At 43.0% G+C, this 23,264-nt stretch overlaps 1 protein-coding gene across 4 annotated transcripts in view; it reads left to right on the forward strand.

The window, feature by feature from the left end:
- GCLC (glutamate-cysteine ligase catalytic subunit) overlaps window positions 1-23,264 on the forward strand; it is a 251,587-nt gene that overhangs the window by 86,332 nt on the left and 141,991 nt on the right. For 3 of the 4 annotated variants that reach the window (XM_033936648.1, XM_033936646.1, XM_033936645.1), the window contains one exon: window positions 1,076-1,189. The exons of the other annotated variant lie outside the window; for it this stretch is intronic. In XM_033936648.1, coding sequence (XP_033792539.1) covers window positions 1,076-1,189 — 114 coding nt within the window. The remainder of the gene's footprint in view (window positions 1-1,075; window positions 1,190-23,264) is intronic. 4 annotated transcript variants of the gene reach the window in all.

Genomic DNA, 23,264 nt, shown 5'->3' on the forward strand with positions numbered 1-23,264 from the left:
GAGGAGTTTAAGGAAGTCTGTCCAAAAACAATGGCCAATCAGGGACTTCCTTAGACTCCTCACATGATGCACCGGAGCGTGGCCTAAGGCCGCAGTTGGTGTTGGAGGAGGCCTGGAGCAGGAGGGACTGAGCACCCCTCCTGCTCCCGATTTTAAAGGTACAGGGAAGGGGGTGGGCCCGGCCAGGACAGATTTGAGATGGCAGGAAGGAATTGGCATCCCTCCTGCCTTTTGTTCTTTGACAGGGCTGCATTTGAAGGGGGGGGGGGGCATTTTTTTTAAGGGTTTGGGGAAGGAGGAAGGACTTTGGGGGCTTTTTAAAAAAAAAATTTTTTTTAATCTGAGCAGTTATTTTGGGTGTGTAATACATGCAAAATATCTGCCTGATATTTTTTTTTTTTTTTAAGCCGGCAGAAGTCCTGACAGCAGTGACAAAAAGCTGCTTATCCTGTCACTACTGTCAGGGTCTGCGCATGCTCAAGGATTGCTCTCTAGCGATCCATGCCATGGGTGGGGGTGTGTGACAATGATCGTCCCCATTTGCATGCAAGCCTTTTATAAATTCGTCGGCCTGCATGCGATCAGACACTGAATCGGGGGTTAGTGAATCTAGCCCATTGTTCAGTGGAAAAGCAATATCCACAATCCCCTTTATCTCTGTATCTATTTCTTATGTGTAATTCAGTCTCATTTTCTCCTACCCTATCCTAACATAAACTTTAATGCACAGCACACACTTGTTTTAAACTTAGTTGTGATGGAGGTAGCAGCACAGTGATGCACCACCACCCCTGACAGTGGCATTTTTGTGGTATTGCACTTTGATTTTGCACTTTTATAACATGAAAATTTTTACAAAATAACAATGCCACTCCATTAACATTGCCCTGTCCTTATCTTCAGAATGGAAAGGCACAGACAACACAAAAAGGATTTTAAAAAATTCCATGAACCATGATCTATATGCTATATCTATTTGTTTCCAAAGATATAATCACCTAAAGGTTTAAATTCAGGATAGCTCAGTTCAAAATATGGCAACTCCTATACTTTTTGTTCCTTAATGTTTCTGCAGGTTGGGATGCCCAGGATTCACACTTCCTGAATATCTGCCCACGCCAGTAGAAAAAAGTGCTTCAAAATCTCTGTTTTTTCCAGATGAAGCAATAAATAGACATCCTAGGTTTAGGTAAGTATATCTTATACATTAAAACATCCAAAACCATCCTATATAATAAAACGCTAGCCGCGCATGCGCACTCATACATTCGTGATCCGTGATCTGTAGGTCCGTGGCTAACGCTCCCTCTCTCGCAGACCGTAAGGTGATGTGCGGTCTTGCCGGCTCTGGCTCCCTTATTTTAAAGTTCACAGCGGCGGCGGTGGCTCCTCTCCCGGCTCCCTTACACTTAGAGCGCCTCCTGCCCCCCTTCCTCTCCGGGACGAACCGAGAAATAGACCAGAGGAGTCCGCGTCCTTTGCGCCCCCCCCCCCACTTCCCTTCCCGCGGACCCAACTACGAACCTGGCGATTCAAGCAGTGTGTGCAGCAGTCTTCACACGCTGCTTCGGGCCCTTCTACTGCCCTGATTTGCTCTGCCGCGTCTCTGATGATGTCATCAGGGACGTGCTAGAGTAAATCAGGCCAGGCCAGAAGCGCAGAGATCAGGAGCAAGCTGTCTGCGCTCCCACCTGGGCCCATGCTGATCTTCAAATGGCTGCAGTCAGGTCTCGCAAGAGCTGACTGCAGCCATTCGGAGATCGGGAGCGTGGAGGGATTGTTCCTGATCTCTGCGCTTCTGGCCTGTGGCGCCGCTGGCCGGGAAATATGCTGGACCACCAGGTACGATGGCAGTGGGTGGGTTTTAAAGATGCAGCGGTGGTGGGTTGTGGTTTGTTTTTTGGGGTTTTTTTGGGGTGGGGTTAAATATATGGCGGCAGGAGTGTATGTGTTAAAAATATGCGGCAGCGGGGGGGCATTAAAAAATATGCAGCGAGGGATTAAAATTTACAGTAGTGGGGGGGTTAATAGATGCAGTAGCGTGCTGAATAAATTCGTATCTTTGCTTCATAAGACACACTTACATTTCCACCCCCTTTTGGAGGGTGGAAAAAGTGCGTCTTATGGAGTGAAAAATACAGTATTTTCTCAAATTCTCTTTTAAAAATCAGCTAAAATAACTTTTCTTTAACTCGGTTATCTAAATTATATTTCTATCTTATCTTTTCAGATACTTATAAAATAACTTACCACACATTAAATTATCCTTTAGTATTCAGCTTCTATCCTTTTCTCATACAATCTGATTTTTAAAACAGACATTCACACTTTGAGGATTCACAAACCTCTTTATATTTCTCCAGCCAAAAACATTAACAAACTGTATTCTTTTAACTATTTTCTAAACTGTTTAACACACTCTGATGATTAACAAACCTCTTCAGGCACCCTCATACTTCTCTAGTCAGCTAGCAACAACCTGCTTCAACTAGCTCCAATCTCCAACTTGTTTGCTGCAACTGCCTCTTGACAACTGAACTGACTACTTTTTAAAAAACCAACATTTACTTAGAACTTGTTCAGATAATATTCCATGGATTAGCCATTCATCTCATACACATGCATACGCCGCACTAACTACATGCATACTTATCAAAAATACATGCATTGCCCACATTTTAGTTATTTAAACACCAAAAATGTATTTAATTTTGCAAGTAACTTGAATTTAAGTAATTAAACAACTTTTCACCTGCTTGCTTTCCTGTCTCATGCCAGAAGTAATGGATGGAAACAACCAATCAAAACACTCCATTTTTCCTGCCATGAGCTTCAGAACTCTCTCCTGCTCTTATACAGATTCCATGCACATGCACACTAACGTGCACGTGCCTAACTGGCACTTTCTTGGAATGCTCACATGTACATTATAATAATAATAATAATTTATTTCTTATATACCGCTATACTGTGAAGTTTGAAGCAGTTTATCGCCTGGAATTCTCACAGGCATTCTCTCAATGTTCAAGCCTGAATAAACTTAGTAATCATTTTAGTATGGAGTTCTTATGCTTTCAGGTGGACTTCTTGGGTCACTAGGCCGCCCAGTGGTATAAATTGCTGACTAGATTTATTAAAAAGAAACTAAACACTGGTCTGAGAGACATTTGGAGTATTGAGATTAAGCACCAAATTACTGCGTCTCAATGGCCACGAATTTGGACTTGGAGGATGAAATGTACAGTATCGGCATCTATGAGACAAACTTGGAGACAAATTCGGAGGGCGGTATTGGCTCAGGCAGGCGGGTGGAAAGCTCGCGCCTGCCAGCCGACGCTGAAAACACCATTCAGAGAGCAGCGCAGACACCGCTGGACCACCAGGCAATGGGAGAGGTTTAAGGAGGTGTAGAACAGGATGGGAAGAGGCGGCACTGGTCCAGGCGGGCGGAGGGCTCGCGCCTGCCAGCTGATGCACCACTGGACCACCAGGCAATGGGGGAGATTTGAAGAGGGGCGGTGGGTGTTTTAAAAAGGGACGAGGGTTAAAAAAGGTACTGGGGGTGTTTTTAAAAGGCCCACCCGGGGGGGGGGTGTTAAAAATTTATATCTTCGCTGCACAAGAAGCATTGACATTTCCACTCACTTTTGGGTGGAAAAGTGTGTGTCGTATGGAGCAAAAAATACGGTAACTCGCTCACTCTCTCTACCTCAGTCTGATCTAGTTGAAAATGCACATTATCCATAATAAATGATACAGAAATTTTATTTTTGGGCAACATGATATAAGGAGACATTGCTAGAAAAGGAATAGCTCAACGGACCTATACGACAACTATAATGGCAGGATTCCAAATATTATAGGTAAACCAAAATTAGGATGATACAAAACACCAAGAACAATACAATATATATCAAGATCTATAGAATGAACAATCCTTAGTAAATAAATAAATAAACAAACTATTTAACTCCAGCAAATATTTTTTAGTCAGACATCTGTTCATGTGAACCATACCAAAATTATTAAAAAAAAAAATTACTGGGACTCAAATGTTATATGTAAAGAATAAAAGAGAGAAATAAAAAGGTATAGTATGCTAGATGACAAATAATACAAAAATGAGACTCTTACAGCCTATTTTACAAAGCCGCGCTAGCGGCTGCCACGCGGCAACAGCCCTGAAGCCCTCTAAAGGACGTTTAAAATAAAGTTGTAGGGGGACATCATTAGGCTCATAGTTCTAGTTATAACATAATTACTTGTAGATGAAGGGAAAGACCTTGGATCCAAACCATGGCTACAATGATGTTCATTGGTTATATCTGGATCAAGTTCTGTTTCATTGGTCAAAAACCTTCAATCTTTTTTTTTAGATGTATTTTCTGGTTTGACTTTTTCTTTTTTTTTATCTGTGCTTTTTAACAAAAATATATGTATTGATTTATCAATTTTCAAAAAATTTCCTTCCAGCAAAAAGCACTTGATATAATGAATCCTACCACTACTGACATGAGAGTGCAAAAAAGCTTTTATGGCTGACAAAACAACTGAAAAAAACCCCTCTTATTTTAATTGCTTTCAGCATAGCCCATTTAACTTTTACAATGAGAAACACTTCTTTGTTGCAATATTAACTGAATACACTCTCCGCTGTAATGTTGCGGTCTTTGTAGTGATTGTAGGTGTCCCAAGTACTGTCTAATCCCATTTTGCCTTGTAGGCTTATTTAAGGTAAGTGTCAGTTTCTAAAAATGGCAAGTGTTTAAATCTCCTCAACTATCTGTTATGATTGTTATGTCAAAGATATTACAAAACTTACAGCTTTTTCATTTAGTGCTATCTTCTAAGCTACAATTCTAGTGAAAATGGTGCCTCCTACTCTTCAATATATATTTTACATGAAAATAAATTCACAACCAATGTTAATGTTATTTCTAGATGTGAAAATTTATGTGGTTTTAATTTTAATTTTTTTTTTTTTTCTTTGAGTCAATGGCACCAACGCTTATGCATAAACTACACTGACATCGATGCTTAGGTATTTCATCGACAATGCTCAGTGTGTGCTGGATATAAAGGGGTTGTTTTGTGGTGGGCAGGAGGGAGTGGGCATCCGTCCTGGTGATTTTGACTAGTGCGGAGGAGGTGGGGTTCCGCGGTGGCAGGAGAGAGTGGGCATCCCTTCTGGTTTTGGTTGGTATGGGGGGGTTTGCAGTTCAAACACCCATATCCCCATAGGAAAAAAAAGAAAAAAAATGGTTCTACCAACCTGATTCTGGCATGCAGGTCTAGGGCATCGATCAAATGCCTGGTTTTAATATTAATGATCTCATTTATTTGCCAGAATCGGAGAATGTAGGACTATACAGAAAACTATGTGGTGAGCCTGTTTAGAGCTTTGGGTTTGCAAATTAGACCGGTCGCTAAACCAGTCAAACCAGGATCATTAGATGATCGAAGGCTTTAGTGCATCTAGGCCTCAGTCTCTTGAGGTTGTGAGTTCAATTCCCGCTGCATCTTCTTGTGACTCTTGGCAAGTCACTTAACACTTCATTGCCTCAGGTACAAAATAAGAACCTGTCTAAAATATGTAAACCATATTGATTGTGTAAGCCACACAGATAAAGCAGTTTCCAGTGCAATAGTGGAGACATTCTAGACAGTGAGTAGTATCCCAATGACTGGATTCCTTTTGCATATGGCACGCAATCTGGATTTTTTTTTTCTCTGCGACTGTCCTACTTCAGTGTGCTCTCTAGCTCCTACAGTTTTATCCTTTCTTCAAGCATGCCAGCAGGAGTGTATGTTCTGCTCCTTCCAGGCTAATCCCAGTGGGTACCTGTCAGCCAGCCTGCATCTGCTTCTGAGGAGTTTGGGCCGTTCCAGTTTCTCCTACTGCCAGACGAAGTTCGGTGCAGACTGTTGTGCATACCTAGGAGAATTGGTGGTGTCTCGTAGAGTGCCAGCTGCATTCCATGCCTCTGCCTGTTCCTGAGTGTGCCTATCAGTCTGCAGGGGTGGAGGTGTAGTCAGGCAGGGAGTCTGACTGGAAGCCCGAAGATCAGTATGGAGGCATTCCAAGCATGAGGCAGTGGTTCTCTTGATTCCAGCTACTGTTAAGAGCTGTGGCAGGCTGCAGCACACTTCCAGCATTTCAGCACAGGTTACAGTGAGTAAAGGCTGTCTCTTGGCCTGTGAGGTGAATCGGGAGGGAGAGAGGAATTTCATTGGGAAGGAACTTAAGGCTCTGATTGGCCCAGGGTTTTTAACCTAGGGATGGGGCCTATGGGTGGAGCCTTAGGCTTCTGGGCCAATCAGAGCATCAGGCCCCTCCCCTAGGATGCACCGGGTGGAGGAAGGCCTGCCATTTTGAAGAGGTGAGCCTGCTGGTCGGATGGAGTAGGCATTCTTCCAGCAGCTAACTAAGTAAGGTAAGGGGGGAGAGGGCGTGGATTGTCGGAGGCAAAGGGGGGTTGCATGGTGGCAGGAGAGAGTAGGCATCTTTCCTGCTGCCGAGGGGATGTTGGGGATGTGTTGCTTGGCGGCGGGAGAAAGTGGGCATCTCTCCCCCTGCCAAGGGGATGTTTGTGGGGGGGGGTTGTTGCTTGGTGGCAGGAGGGGAGATATCTGTTTAAGACATGCGCGTTTAAGACATGCCTTTTCTCCCACAAAACTACTATAAATTCATAAGACACTGCTATAATACATGCGCTCAAGAATTGTGCTTTTACCACTCCCTCTAAAAAAGAGCTATAAATTTATATGAAGCATGTAATTTTTATTTTGTTTAATTAGCCACAGTAACACACGCCACGAGATGCACTTTTAACAGTGCTGGCACTGTACCGACATCCCTGGACCAGTCATTGATTTTTTTTGCTTCCAAAAGCTGATGCCAATTTTGGAGAATGACTTGGTGATGTTTAAGAATCCACTGGAGTGCTCATTTCAATATTTAAGAGCCCATTTGCATGGCAGTGTAGAAAACTGCTAGAAAGCTCGCTAAAGACCGCAATAAGTCATTTTGATAATCTGCTGCTAAAATGCGTGCAAGCTAAACCGGCTGGAACCAGTTTAACGACCGCATTAAAAGCAACCTTGTTTTGAGAACCTGGCCCTTAGTTCTTTAACCCATCCTCGAAGGTTTCATTCCTACTACTGCTGTTTCTATAGCGCAACCAGACACATGACAATTCCAGTTAGCAGGTAACACCTAATTATTCAGTCCTGCTTGTCCTGGTACTTATTTCTAACTGATGTTCTCTGAGAATAGGATTAAAATCTTTATGCACCATGCATGGGACTCCCTAGCTATAGGCTGCCTTAAACATAAAAAGGGAAAGAGGAAAATTAGAGTCATAACAGATGCATATCAATATTTTGATACAGACATTTTCTGAGGATTGCAGGACTTGAATCTACACAACCTCCCAATTTCTCAAGGAGTTGAAATCTACTAGCTATTAATGGACTGAAGAGACCCTGTGCAACACTGACAGACAGGAACTGATGTGGAAAAAGTTGCTGGGCTGCAGATGGCAGGTCTTGAATCCTCATGCATGGGTAACATCTTTGGAGAATACCTGCTATGAGATTAACTTTGATTTATGTGAAACTAAACAGAATGAGGCTTCAAACGAATGTGAACACTTCTAGGTGTCCAGATTTGAGACTTTGAATACTTTTACTTCTACTATGGTAATAAAGAGTCACACCATGAAAGAAATTTGCATGGGACATATAAGATGGCCTTAATGGCAAGCAGAGAGAGATCACAGGCGCTTAATGGGCAGTTCAAATGGGCAGTCTGGGTGGATCAGGAAGTCAATTTAACTACTGATATCTGTAGGTCAATTTTATAATGGAACAACAACAAAAAGGAATCCAACAAAGTCTGCAATATAACAAGCAGCAAGCAAAAACAAACCAAGATTGCAGACTATGTACAGGATGCAGGCAATGTTTATTATACCGATAAAAGCAGTAAATATACAACCTTATTACCAACCAAGGGACCGGACACGGACTGTGTTTCAGACAACACGCCTTCCTCAGGGGTCTATGGTAGATAAGGTATAAAACAACTCGCTATAAAAAGGTATAAAACTTCTTATTCCGCCACTGGGAAACATGCACGACCACCTAGTCTCCAGCAGAAATCCAACGCTGGCGGTCATGTGTGTTTCCCAGTGGCAAAATAAGAAGTTTTATACCTTTTTATAGCGGGTTGTTTTATACCTTATCTACCATGGACCCCTGAGGAAAGCGTGTTTTCTGAAACACGGTCCATGTCGGGTCCCTTGGTTGGTAATAAGGTTGTATATTTTCAATTTTATAGTGGGGCATGTGTAGTTACATGCATCTTGCACAAGTAAGTGGCACTTAAGCACTAAAGTGCATTATCCCAGGACAAGCAAGCAGCACATTCTCACTTGTGGATGACATCATCCATGGAGCCCTGGTACGGACAGCTTTAAAAGTGCATCGTCACTTTAAGAACTTAAAGTTTGCGAACTGCTCGCACCAAGCATGTGCAAGTGCCTTCCTGCCCAATGCAGGCTCGCAGCTCCTCAGTTCTTAGTTTTCCGTGGAGCTGAGAAGTCGTGTATCTGAATGTTCAGTTTTTTGCCATTTGCCTTCCAGCTCATGTGTTGTTTTTTTTGTTTGGTTGTTTGGTTTTTTTTTTTTTGTAAACTTATTTTTAAGTTTACTTCTTTTTAAAAAGAAAAGGAGGAACACTTTTTTTCCTCAGGGGCTTTGGCCACCAAGGTCTTCATTTTTCCTCAGGCACGGAAGTCGATTGGCTGACTTGGTCTTTTCGACCATTTCAGGCCATTATCGGGCTTTAAAAAAAAAAAAAAGGTGCTACAGGTGCCCAAGGCCAATATTTGTTCCCGACAGTTGGTGCTTCCAGTCCCTTAGCCCCGGGTAGAACTTGTGCCTGGTGTTCTACCCTGCAGAAATGTTTGATAATCAGCCGGAAACTTCAACAGGAAAGATTGTTTGGGACAGGCATGGGCATTGATCAGACCTCACAACCTTCGTCGTCGAAGACATCAACACTGTCATCAGGAGACATCGCTTCATCTTATAAGCTAGGTCAGAGACTGCCAGCTTCCCAACCAGCATCACAGGTCACTTTTTGCATTGAGTCTCTTGATGCCGACCAAGCAGCAACGACCACCTTCTGGCTTGCCTCAACCTCGAGGTGTGCATCCTCATTGAAGTCGCCCTCTTCGGGGCATGCCATGGCACAAATGGTATCGGCAGATAAGCCAGAGGTACCAGTGCTTTCCTTCTCAGTACAGCTCGATTTGCTGAAGGGATTTGGGTGATGCATGTAAACTGCTTACCCCAGTATCGAATCCCTTGGTACCAGCTCAAGCTAAGTACATGGCTACCAGGTGCTACGGTACCACAACTGGTTCTCCGGAGCGACATCGATGTTCCATGTCTAGGTATCGATCCTCTCGCTACCAGTCCAGTTCTTTAACGACAGTCCAATGAGCATCGTTCCTTGTCGCATGCTTCGAAGAGAAAACATCGCGCGCTCATGTTCTTCGAAGAGAAAAACGGCTTTGCATCATACCTCTTCCTAGTCAGGAGACTGGTACCGGACTCGAAGTAAACATCTATTTTTCTCAACGCATTTCTTCACCAAGGCCTTCATATCCCTCTGACTTAGTCTGATTCAATTGAAGACTTCTCTGAGTCTATAACAGAGCCTTACAACACTTTGGAAAAGTCCACACAAGTGTCCACCAACTGCTAAATATTCTACTGAAAGACTTTCTTTCACTATATTTGTTAGGCAGTTGGGGAAAGAGCTACTACTCGAGCTAGAAGCTGATTCTGCCTGAATCGTTGGAGGACTTAAATTTTGATCAGCCTCTTAAAGAACTTCTCAGAGACGCTTCAAAAGAACTAGGAAACGCCCTTACCATTACAGGCACTTCCAGAAACTTTGACTGTATGTAAATACCAGTCACTAGTGGTAGAATTGACTTTGAAAAAATCTACTCCATTGAGAGTTTATGCCTCAGTGCCACCATTCTGACCACGCAGATCTCCTCGGTTATGGCTCAACTCCCCCCGTCCTCGACCCTGCTTCCTGTGAGCCAGCCTGAGCGGCAGTCTGAGACCCCGGTGGAAGCACCTAGAGGCAAGCCTCGGAAGTCTCGCCGGTTCTCATCCAGTGACTCTTCACCTACTTGTCGGACACAGTCTCCTCCACCTCGACCGAAGCATCGCTCGGGGAATTCGAGGCATCTCACTTCCAAGCTTCTTCAGAAGACATCTCTACAACAGAAACCTTCGTCTTCTCTGGCTACTGAGACTTCTATGCCTCATTTATCCAAGGCTACTGAGACTTCTTCCAAATCTAAATATAAGTCTCACAAAGTTATTACACCGGCTGCTTCTCCTCGAAGTCCATCGAGGTCGAGGACTCCTCCATCGAGACCGCCTCCGAGGCAGCCTTCTCCTCCTGCCTCAACTCAATCTGTTTCTCGAACCCTGGGAATTTCACCATCGAGGGTTTTGAAGCGCAAACATTCACTGACTCCTCCTCACGCAGGTAGTGCAGCTTCCTCAATCACTGTGCGCTTGGACTCTGAGCCTCTGTCTCAGTATTCCAGAGAGGCTTCTCCCTCCTACTCAGTAGTTCCTCGGTCTCGCACTCCTCCTGAAGATGCCTCAACCTCGAAGTCTGCCTCTTTTGCCAGGTTCATCTTCAACATGGGAAAAGCTCTTCAACTGGATCTCCACTCTGATTCCAACTATATACACTTGAATACTTGGCAAACAGAGCCTCATCCACCCAAGGAGACCTTGAGGCTTCCTATGACTCCAGTATTGAAGCAAACTTTCTTAAGGAATATGGAAACTCCTTATTCCATCACAGCTATTCCATCTAAGCTGGAATCCAGGTATCGCACAGTACCTTGCAAAGGCTTTGAGAAATCTCAATTATCTCATCAGTCTTTGGTGGTGGAATATTCTTTAAAGAAAACTCATCCATCTAAGCTTTACACTACGGTCCCTCCAGGCAGGGAGGGCTGTACCATGGACAAGTTTGGCCGCAGATTATACCAGAATTCCATGATGGCTAACAGAATTCTCAATTATAACTACATTTTCATGGCTTATTTTAACCATTTCCTCAAATTACTGCCTAAATTCTACCCGGCTCTTGAAGAACAAAGTCTTCCAGAATTCAAACATATCATCAGAACTCTGTCTCAACTTCGCCTCTTCATGCTGCAAGCCACATACGATGCTTTTGAGTTCTCTTCTAGAGTTTCGGCCTTTGCAGTAGTCATGCGCCGTCTCGCCTGGCTCCGCATTGTTGATATGGATCCCAATCTGCAGGACCATTTAGCGAACTTGCCTTGCCAGGGAAATGAACTCTTTGATGATTTTATTGAAGCTGCTACAAAGCGCCTCTCTGAACATGAGCGCTCTTTTGCTTCCTTGATTTGGCCGAAGCCTAAGACTCCTCCTGCTCGGCCATACAAGCAACCACCGCGTCGTTATCCCCCAAAAAACGACACTAGCTTTCTCCAGGCCTCCACCTAGAAGGCCTCCACAACAACAACGACAGCAGAAGGCCCAGATTCCTGCTGCGACTAAACCAGCTCAGCCTTTTTGACATTCCCAATCTGAGCATGCCAACCTCCCTGCACCAAAATTCTCTTCTGCCCATAGGAGGTCGTCTTCACCAATTTTATCACCAGTGGGAGATGATCACCTCAGATCTCTGGGTTCTCACCATCCTTCGGGAGGGATACTCGCTTCACTTTCTTCAGGGGCCTCCAGATCGCCCTCCAAGAGAGTGTCCTTCCAATTCGTCACAACTTCCCCTTCTTCAGGAATTAGATTACTGCGATTCCCTTTTAATCAACATAACCCAGAAAGAAAAGAGACTACTCCAAATTATCCAAAACACATCAGTTAAACTAATTCACAAAGCAAAAAATTTGAAGACAAAGACCCTTACGGATCAAAATAATAACGCCTCCCTTTCCCCCCACTGCGGGCGCCTCCAAATGGGAACCCACCCACCAGGTACAGAGCTTAGCATGTTCCGCTGAGGATAAACGGGTCTCCTGTAAAAAGGCAATGGAAGTTTTAGAACGATTCAAACGCTGTAAAATTTTTGAACGCTTTATAGGAGAGTGAATCCCCCCAACATTCCAAGAAGTTAAAGTGTATTCCAGAGTAGTCCACTTAGTAGAAAAATAGAACAATGAAAAGAAACCAGTAAAGTACCAGAGAAGCGTCCCAGCCACCACTTCTCCAGCATCAAGCAGTCACCTGCCCCATGAAGCGAGCCATTCCCCTGCCCCCAATCCAGATCCGAACCCCTTAACCCCCCTCCCCACCCCCACAAGATACCACAAGTAACCCAACCGCAAAATCCCCGAGACCCTGCTCAACCTCCCCCCACCCCCCAACCCCTCCCCTCCCCTCCCTCCCATCCCCCCTGCACAACCTACCCTCACCCAACCCACACCCAAGACGCCCTAAAGAGGGCATCACTTCCAGGAAACCATGAACACCCTCCCACGGGATCACTAACCAATAACCCCCGGGCCGCAGACCCCAGATGCAGAAAATACCAAAGAACAATTCCAGCAGCCAAAGCCCCCCAGAGCACTCAAACCACCCATCCCCTCCCCGATCCCCCACAGCCTCATCACCTACATTCATCCACACGCATCCAGCTAAGTCCCCATGGGAAACAGAACAATATGGGCCAGGAACAGGCCAAACACCCCAGGGAAGACCCCACGGAAAGGAGAGATGAGGAACCAAGAAAAACACAATCCAAAAAGCCCCTTTGCCGTCGCCGGCAGGACAAGCATGTCAAACCCCCCCCTCCCGCCACACACACACCAGCCTTGCCCACTCATAGGGGGACCTAAAGTCCCTAGTCAGTGGAATGAAAATATAAAGAAAAAGCCAGTCCACTAGTCCAAACCCGAACTACAGTGCAGTCCTCAGAAATTAAGATATCTCAGTCCCCGTCAGCTCCCTGCGCCGGATCTTCAGGCATCATCTCCGTCACGAACCGCTGGCCGCCTCCACGGTGTCAAAGTGATGAGCTCTTCCTAGATGGGTCACCCGCAAGCGTGCCGGATACTGCAAAGAAAAGGCAATGTGGCGCTGGTTGAGACGGGTGCACAAAGGTGAAAACCGGCGCCGTGCCTGAGAGACCTCCGCAGAGTAGTTCTGAAAGCAAAGAATGGGTCGGTTGTCATACAGGAGCTTCTTGCCTTGCCGCAACGCACGCAGGACCTCCAACTTATGGTGATAGTTCAAAATACGGCATATGACCACTCTGGGCCGGTCAGCATTCTCTTTCCGTTGCCCCAAGCGATGCACCCGCTCCACCCACAAGGGGCCCGAGGAGGAAGGTAAGGATAAGGACTCAGGCAGCCATCGTTCCAACAGCGCCCCCAGCTCCACGTCCCGCACCGACTCGGGCAGACCCACAAAACGGAGGTTATTTCGGCGGGACCGGTTCTCCAGGTCATCCACCTTAGCTCTCAATGCAGCCATGGCAGTAGCATGGGCTGACTGCTCCTGGGTAAGCCTCTGGACTGTATCTTCAGTAACACTCACTCTCTGCTGTGTCTCCTTTACCTCTGATGTAAGGGAGGCAAAACGCTGGTCTAAGGTGTCCAATTTATCCAGGATGCGCTGCAGTTTGTCCCCAAGAGAACTTTCAAGCGCTGCCTGGACCTCCACTGTCACCGCCGACACCCAAGAAGAATGAGGAGCCTCCGGCGAGGGGGGAGCCACGTGGTCCGCCATTTTTTGCTCTGGCGGCTTGCTCTTCTCCCGCTCCTTTCGGACCGTCTTCGTGGCCATCGCGACGCACTTTTCAGCGCAAACAGCCCGCACACCTCTTGGAAACACTCCACAGTCGTGGGGGGACCCAATCCGGGGGTTAAAGTGCGGTGAAAATGCTGAACCGCGATCGGGTGTTACGGAGCTGTAGTCGCACTCTGTCTACAGCTCCATGTTTCCGCCGGAAGTCAACGAATACATTTTAAAATACATTTATATTTATATTTATTTTAAGGAACCAAAGAAAATGACCTGAAAAGATTTTAATTCTTATATATAAATTATCCCAATTACACATCCAATTACCCTCCCTTAAAACCCCTATATACCCTCCCACACCCATCCCCCATAACAAATATAAGTGAATGACAGCACACATAAAGACCAGGAAATCGAAAGAAATCCCCAACCAGCAAACTATCAATTCATACTATAATAAAATCTTAAAATAATGAATTAAATTAAAATCATTACTTAAAATTACCATAAAATGAAATCTTGAAAATAATAAATTATATTATATAACTAATATCATTTTTCATTATAGACATTAAAACTTATTATATAAAATTTCCAACTTATCCAAACAAAACAAAAATCACAAAAATTAATAAATACCAAATATAAAAAACTAAATGAATAAATAAATTAATGTTTATGATTAATAGATACCCAATAAAATATTAAAATAATAAATATTGAAATATGAAATGTTAAAATTAATATATTAAATTATATAATTTATATTATCTAAAATTAGAGACAGTAGAAATTATTATATAAAATTATCATCCTATTCAACCAAAACATGTAACAAATTTAGAAAAATTAATAAATATTAAAAATGAAGACTAAATGATTAAATAAAATGATTATTACTAGATATCCAGAATATAAATGAACATTAAAATAATAAAAATTCCAAATCTTCCCAACCTTTAAAATTCATATCCATTCATTCCCTCATTATAAATTTTATAATAAAATAAAAACCTAAAATCAGCAAACAAAGAACATATAAGAATAAATATATATAAATACTAAATACTTATCACACTAGAAGAAAATCATATCTAAAGATAAAAGTAATCCATTTATCAACTTATAAAAGATTCAAATCATCTTTACTAAACACTAATGTTACAGCTAGAGGATAAAAAAAATAAAAATAAAACTCATATCTCTATATTATTTATGTTCTTATGGAAGTATCTGCCATAATATTAAAAAACATATATAAATTATAATTAATAAATCAAATAAACATATATCATCTGTTAATCCATAACATCAGAAAAAATAGAATTAGATTTCAAAAAATTGATGACCAGAACAAAATTTCCAGGACAAGCTTGTCAAATCAATATTAGGTTTCATAAGAAGTTGCAAAACCACAGAACCAGTCGACCTCAAAGACTTGTTATATCCCCAGGAAAGTCAGTCTTGTTAAAACCACAGGAAAGACAACAGAAAAAATGCTCAAAAAATTAATAGAACTTTGTAAAAAGTATTTCTTCAGGACTCTTCCTTTGAATGTTAAAATGCCTTGTTATATCGCCAGGAAAGTCAGTCTTGTTAAAACCACAGGAAAGACAACAGAAAAAATGCTCAAAAAATTAATAGAACTTTGTAAAAAAAAGTCTTTCTTCAGGACTCTTCCTTTGAATGTTAAAATGCCTTGTTATATCCCCAGGAAAGTCAGTCTTGTTAAAACCACAGGAAAGACAACAGAAAAAATGCTCAAAAAATTAATAGAACTTTGTAAAAAAAAAGTCTTTCTTCAGGACTCTTCCTTTGAATGTTAAAATGCTTCAATGAAATTACAATTCAGGCAAATTAAAAGTCTCGTATTATATGATGAAGTTGTAATAGCAGTTAAAACATTTCTGCTACAAACTAGTTTGGATTCAAACAAATTGAAAAAGTTAGTAACAAATCATAGCAGTTTTTGTTTAAATCTTGGATAGTTTCCTATTCCATACGATTTTCACAGCCTTCAATATATTGTTGAAGTTTAACAGGATCATCATATTTTATAGTATGATTATCATGAGTTACCCTTATGTAAGCAGGATAAGAGACCATATCTTGCCCCTAATTGCTGTAATTGCGGTCTCAATAATAAAAACTGTTTTCTTTTTTCAGCTGTTTTTGGGGCAAAATCAGGAAGAAACATAAGAGCTGAATTTTTATATTCTATTTTCTTTTTTTCTTTGGCAAGCCGCAAAATTTCAATTGCATGCTGAAATCTGAGAAGTTTTAATATTATAGGTCTTGGTCTAGGCTGCCCATTTAACTGCCTCACAGGAATTCTGTGTGCACGTTCTATTTCAAACGGAAACTTCGTTGAAATTGAAAATAAATTTGGCAGCAAATTTTCTAAAAAGGTGACAGTCTTTTCCTTCCGATCCTTCAGTCATCCCAAGGATCCTAACATTACATCTACGAGAGTAATTCTCATAAGCTTCCATACGTTTTTGCAGGTCCTTAAGCTCAGCATGATCTTTTTTGCACTGCCTCTGGTCCACTTCCATTTTCTCAATGCGGGACTCTAACTGATCCACCCTACTGCTTAGTAACAGTAGAAATCTCCTCTCTCATAGCTGCCATATTTTCTGCGTTATCTTTTAACATTGATTTAATCACCCGAAGTTCCTCCAGAATATCCACCGATACAGGATCTGCACTCTCTTTCGGTAAGGGAACTTGAGCAGCTATTACCGACTCAAGCTTCAATCTCTTTGCTTTAACTCCGGTAGAAAAAGAATTTTCTAGTTTTGTTTGTTTTAATGAAGCCATTTCAGCACTTTCTTTAAATTTTTTTTAAAAATAAACTAATAATATATTCAAAAATAACTGCTGAGTATGAGGAGCTCTTCAATCAGCCAGCCATTCTATTGCACTGACATTCCAGAATCAAAATTTTTTGCTTGTCTTGCCAAACACTTGCAAACCAAGTTACTTGCAATCCAAGGTTTTACTGTATATCTATATGGTTAGCAGTTTGTATCGCTTTCTCGTATGCTCAGGCTAGGCTGCAAGTGGGAGTTGCATCATAGCCCACAAAGTCCGAGCTATGGCAGCTTTACCTGCTTTCCTACACTCAACTTCTATTGATGACATCTGTTCAGCTGTTACTTGGTCCTCAATGCATACATTCACATCTTACTCAGGGCAGGATTAATTCTTCGAGGGCCCCTTGGCACACAAGTAAACTGGGCTCTCCGGGCCCTGCCTCGCCCCCATTTATCTGTTTTTTGTTTTTTTTTAATTTACTTCTTTATTTCCACTTGTGTTTCTTTCTTTTCTTTAATTCAAAACAAAGATTAGCATACCAGTGCACTGTTTTTCTTCTATGAAACCCCCAAACATCTCTGAACAATCCTTCCTTCCCTTCCCACCTATTTATCCAGGACTTTAACTCTGAACCCTTTCCATACATATATAAAAGTGTTCAAATATATTGTAAGCTTACTGAAACTTGGCAATTATTAGTGAATAAATGTTCTGTCCAGCCTAGTATGATCCTAGTTAATAATATGAATAGTCTGAACTCTTATGAAATTTACCTTATTTGCCGGCGTATAAGACGACTTTTCAATACCTTAAAATCCTCCCCAAAGTCGGGGGTCGTCTTATACGCCGGGTGCTGTTTACATTCCCTTACTTTACATGCCCTAACATCTCCTTCCTTACCTCCTGTCTGACTTCTCTGACTTCTAATACTGTTAAAGGAAACCTTAATAACTAAAGGTTTAAGCACTGTTACTAGCGATCCAAGCTGGTCTGACATAAACGATGCTAATTCCCCAAATAATGGAAATCATTATTCACCTATAAATATTAGCAAACAGGAGGATCTGGAGCCAGAATCACGTTCTATACGATACGCCCCTGGGTCGGCTCTGCTTACAAAACCCAACTGGTGTGGGAGGGGTACAATTTGCTGCTTCTTCAGACCAGAGCCCGGGGGCCCCGCCTTCTGCACTTTTCCCCCGCCCACCAGCCCGCCTCACCTTTTGCCTCCGCCTACCACGCAGCGGGCCGTCAAAGCGCAACCAATGAGAGGAGACTTAGCTCGCTCGCCCACCAGTGAGCCCGCGCGATGGATTGAAGTCGTGTTGCCGGCCGGGTTAAGCTCGCCCTGGGGTTTGGAGAGCGAGGCGTGCTACGGGGGAGGGGAGCCGGTGCCGGGATGTGGTGGTTAGACAGAGCGCTGTTCCGGCTCGTCCGGTGAGTAGTGGGTCCGCCGGCGGGCTTTATCCTTTCTGCTCCGCTTCCTAACTGTGGGGGGTCTGGTGATAATAAGGTCTTTTCTTAGCCAGTTTATTTAAAAAGATAAATAAACCAGGTTTTGCTATAGGAATGCGTGCACATGTCGGGTCTGTGCAGCTCTGGGGGGAGGGGGTAAGTAAACATTTGAATTAAAATTGTTGAAATAAATTCTGATGTTCTTTTAAGTTTTATTTGTTGTGCAGAAGGTGTGCGGAAGAAGGGGTAGTCTTATACGGCGAGTATATAACAAACTCTATATTTTAACTGTAAAAGTGGGGGGTCGTCTTATACGCCGGCAAATACGGTACTTATTCAAATCATCTCGTGCTCCAAAAAGACGCCTTAGCCCCACCACTCCACCGCTGTGATAGTTTATACTGCGGGAAGCATATTGTGGTGCCTCATCATTGGCTGTCTATTTGTAATCTTGTTTGTTCTTTTTATCTTTTTTTCAATGTTTTATAGAATAAATAGTTTAAATAAATAACTTCATCACTTCAATGCTGTATTATATACTTCAAGTAATAAATACTTATCTCAGCCAACACCTGGGAGTCAGACCCGACATGTTTCACACTAACAAGTGTTTTATCAAGGGTCTCCCTGCAAAATATAGAACAGAAGCTGTCACATCCGATTGTGTCCTGCCCCTCTCCTATCAAAATTCTACATAGTTGTTACAGTTTCAATATGTTGCACTCACCAAGGCTGCCACTGTCATCCGACTCCAATCTTACAATGAGAAAAGATGGCGGCGGCGTCCTTAGCACCAAGTTTAAATCCTCCCTCTCAAACAAACAATGTACCCGCCCCCTGCAGCTCATTGGTCCCAACCAAAGTTACATCATCGATCCCCACTCGATTTCGCTGTTCAACCCGCGGGGTTCAATGGTATCCAACATAAAAATAAATCTTTGTTCGCTCTCTTTGAGCTTAACCTGATAGAACCTGGTAGAACATTGGTTAAGAGTCAATCACACCACAAATGATTTGAGATGGCGTGTCATCAATAAAGTGGTAGGGTGGGATGGAGGGGGCGATCAGGTTAAGCTCAATGAGAGCGAACAAGGATTCCACGTCTCAGGGAGTCCAGGCGACCCAAAGGATGATCTGGTTCCTGCAGAGTCTGGGGTTTGAGATCAACTTTCCAAAATCCCATCTGCAACCTTCCCAGACTCTTCCCTTCATCGGAGCTGTTCTGAATACTTTACAACTCAGAGCGTTCCTCCCTCCACAACGTCTGGAAGCTCTTCTCCATCTTTGTCATTCAGTGTCCTCTCGCCCGTCCATCTCGGCGAGACACATGATGGTTCTTCTGGGCCACATGGCCTCTACAGTACATGTGACTCCTTTTGCCAGACTTCACCTCAGGATTCCTCAGTGGACCCTGGCATCTCAATGGACACAGGTATCCGACCCTCTGACTCGCCACATCCAGGTCACTCCTGCTCTGACACAGTCTCTTCGCTGGTGAATGCTCTCTTCCAATCTCTCCAGAGGTTTGCTGTTTCACACGTCTCCCCATCAGAAGATTCTCACGACCGACTCCTCGACCTATGCTTAGGGGGCTCATCTGGATGGTCTGCGCACTCAAGGCCATTGGACCAGTGCGGACCGCCTGTGTCACATCAATCTCCTGGAACTCAGAACGATTTTCAATGCTCTCAATGCTTTTCAGCATCTCCTACATGACATGGTGGTTCTCATTCGCACAGACAACCAGGTCGCCATGTATTATGTCAACAAATAAGGAGGCACGGGATCGGCCTCCCTCTGTCAGGAAGCTCTGAAAGTTTGGGATTGGGCAATTTGCCACAACACCTTCCTCCAGACAGGATGGACAGTTTTGCCAAACAGTATTACAAAATTTATTCTCCTTAGTTGCCAACACTCCCACCATCCCATTGTCGTTAACTTGGAGGTCACCCACTAGTGAGAATACCTGCCTGCTTGTCCTGGGATAAAGCAATGTTACTTACCGTAACAGTTGTTATTCAGGGACAGCAGGCAGCTATTCTCACGTCCCACCCACCTCCCCTCCCTGGGTTGGCTTCTCTGCTAGCTATCTGAACTGAGGAGACACGCCCGGTGCATCGGGCGGGAAGGCACTCGCGCATGCGCGGTGTTGGCGACTCGAAACTTCTAAAGTTTCTACAAGCAAGTATGCTTGTGAGACGTCCGCATCGGGGCTCCGTCGGATGACGTCGCCTACTAGTGAGAATAGCTGCCTGCTGTCCTTGGATAACAACTGTTAACTGTAAGTAACATTGCTGTTTGGATATCTTATATTCATGGGAACGATTTTCACTTGGCTGATTGCCTCCCTCTCGTTCTCCTTTCCTCTCGTTCTCCTTTCCTCGGACTGGCCTGGCACAGGGATATCATGTCCCAGTCCCTAAGTTTGAATTTTGGCAGCTTTTGTTGTTTTCCTTGTAGTTACATTACTGAGGAACTCTGTACAGCTGCCACCTGGTCCTCAGTTCATTCCTTCACTTCTCACTATTGTCTGTGTTTTTTTCTCCATACGGTATGGGCACTTCGGCCATTATTACTTTACAGATTTCTATTCCGTTCAAAGCGGATTACAAAAAGAGTTGTGGAGGGAGGATTACAAAGTTAGATCAGAGGTTGTTTCCAAGAGAGGGTTAGGTGGGAACAGGGGTAAGGGAGAGGATGGTAAGAGGGAGGTATTCGTGGTCTTAAGCTTCATTCAGGGATTTCTTGAAGAGTATAGTTTTTATTTCCTTTCTGAACATCTTGTAGTCTGGAGTTGATATCAATAGGTTGGAGATTTGGTTATCTAGGAATAGCCCCTACCTATCTCTTACCACATTTCGAGCTACACATTCCCAATAGGACAACCAAAAACTCCAATCTTTTTGCCTATCCAAGGATCACTGATTGCAAATTCAGGTCCTTTATGGACAGAACTTTGAAGTCTCAAGCTAGCAAACAGCAGACCTGGCTAGGCAACTACATCAACAGAGCTAGGCTGACCTACGTCGCATTTCAGAAAGAAATTAAGACAGCACTATTCAACAGATTTATCTCCTAATCAGTTACCGGTTGTAAACGATTAACTCCATGCTGATAACTTGAGAAATACGTGTACTGTACTAACTGTATTGTATCGTATTGTGTTTTACTAATTGTAATCTGTAATTCACTGACTGTACTGTATCATCCTTGCCATTTGTATTCTGTAATTCGCTGACTGTCCAGCTCTCTTCACTGTGAACCGCCCAGAAGTCGTAAGATTATGGTGGTATAGAAGAAATAAAGTTGTTATTATTAGTTTTTCTGTTTTACTTCTTTGATTGGGGGGTATGTGAATGGGGGGGGGGTTTTTCTATGCCTGGTAGAGGTAGTTTGGATAAGGCGGTTGTTTAGATAGATTGGGCTGTCCCCATTTATAGTTTTAAATAGTATACAGTAGAATTTAAATTGTATTCTTTCCTGGATTGGAAGCCAGTGTGAATCGATGTATGCTTCAGTGATGTGGTCATATTTCTTCAATGAGTAGACGAGTCTCAGAGCTGTATTTGAATTGTTTGTAGTTGTTTAATCATTATTGCCGGGCAGGGGAGGTAGAGGATTGTTGCAGTAGTTCAGTATACTAAGGATTAGTGATTGTACTAGGAGCTGAAATTGTGGTCTTTCGAAGAATTTTTGGACTTGTCTAAGGTTTCTCATAACTGCGAAAGATTTCTGTATTTTGTTTATTTGTGGTTGCATAGTGCAGCCTCTTGTCAGTAGTCATACCTAGTAGTTTTAGGTTGGTTTGCATAGGGTAGTTGATAGTTGATTTCTAAGTTGGTTGTGGTTGGGACTTTGTTATTTTCTAGGAGGATGAATTTAGTTTTGTCTCGGTTGAGTTTCAGTTTGTGATCTTCCATCCAAGTCGTAACTAACTAGTGTTCGGTGTAGTGTGTCTGTCATTGCAAGCTTTGTTTGGTCGAAAGGTATAAGGATGGTGATATCATCAGCATAGCTATAAGTGGTTAGGCCTTGTTTGTTCAGGTAAACACCAAGAGAGGCTGTATATAGGTTGAAGAGAGTAGGGGATAGTGGAGATCCTTGCGGTATTCCGCAGGGGTTGGACCAAAGTTTGGATTTTTCTTTGTCTGCTTTTACTTTGTATGTTCTGGATTTTAAGAAACCTTCAAACCATGAGTATACTTTATCTGAGATGCCTATTGAGTCCAAAATTTGCAGTAGGATGTTATGGTCTACCAAGTCAAATGCCACCGTTAGGTCTAGCTGTATGAGCAGCATTTTTTTTCCAATGCTGAGGTATTGTCTTGCTGTGTCAATAAGGGAGCCTAGTAATGACTCAGTGCTGAAGTTAGTTCTGAAGCCAGATTGCATGGGGTGGAGTAAGTTATGGTCTTCGAGATAGTTGGTGAGGAGTTTGGTTACTAGTCCTTCTGTTAGTTTGATGTATAGAGGTATTGAGGCAATTGGTCTGTAGTTGGATGGGTGGTCTGTTGGTCCTTTTGGGTCTTTTAGGATTGGGGTGATGATGATTTCACTGAGGTCAGTTGGGAAAATGCCGTCTGTGAGCATGGTTTGTATCCATTGTAGGAGTAGGGTACGGAACTTAGTGCTCACTGATGTCAGCAGATATGGTAGGCAGTGGTTGAGTTCACAGAATGCATGGCTGTATTTATTGTAGAGTTTGTTGAATTCGGTCCAATGTATCTTAGGGAATTGGGACCAAGTTCTGTCTTCAGCACATGATTCATTTTCTGTGGGAAGTGTTGTGATATAAATTAGGTGGGATGGGTTATTCTCGAGGGTAGCTCTGGTGTTTGTAATTTTATTCTTGAAGTGTTCTGCTAGGAGGGAGGCTGAAGGGGAGGGGTTATTGTCAGAGGTCATATAGGGTTTGATGTTAGTTAGATCTTTTAGTATTTGGAATAATTTTTTGGTGTCTTGGGTTTCCGTTGCGTATTAGGTTGGTGTAATGTTTTTTTCTCTTTTCTTTTAATAGAAGTTTGTATTGTTTATTAATTTTTTTCCAGGTGGTTTTCGTGTGATCTAGGTTGGTTTTTCTCCATTTTCTTTCCAGTCGTCTACATTGTCTCTTGAGTGTGAGTAATTTGTCGTCGAACCATTGGTCTGATGGTCTG

Source organism: Geotrypetes seraphini, chromosome 3, assembly GCF_902459505.1.
Source record: "Geotrypetes seraphini chromosome 3, aGeoSer1.1, whole genome shotgun sequence".
NCBI classification, from domain to species: Eukaryota; Metazoa; Chordata; class Amphibia; order Gymnophiona; family Dermophiidae; genus Geotrypetes; species Geotrypetes seraphini.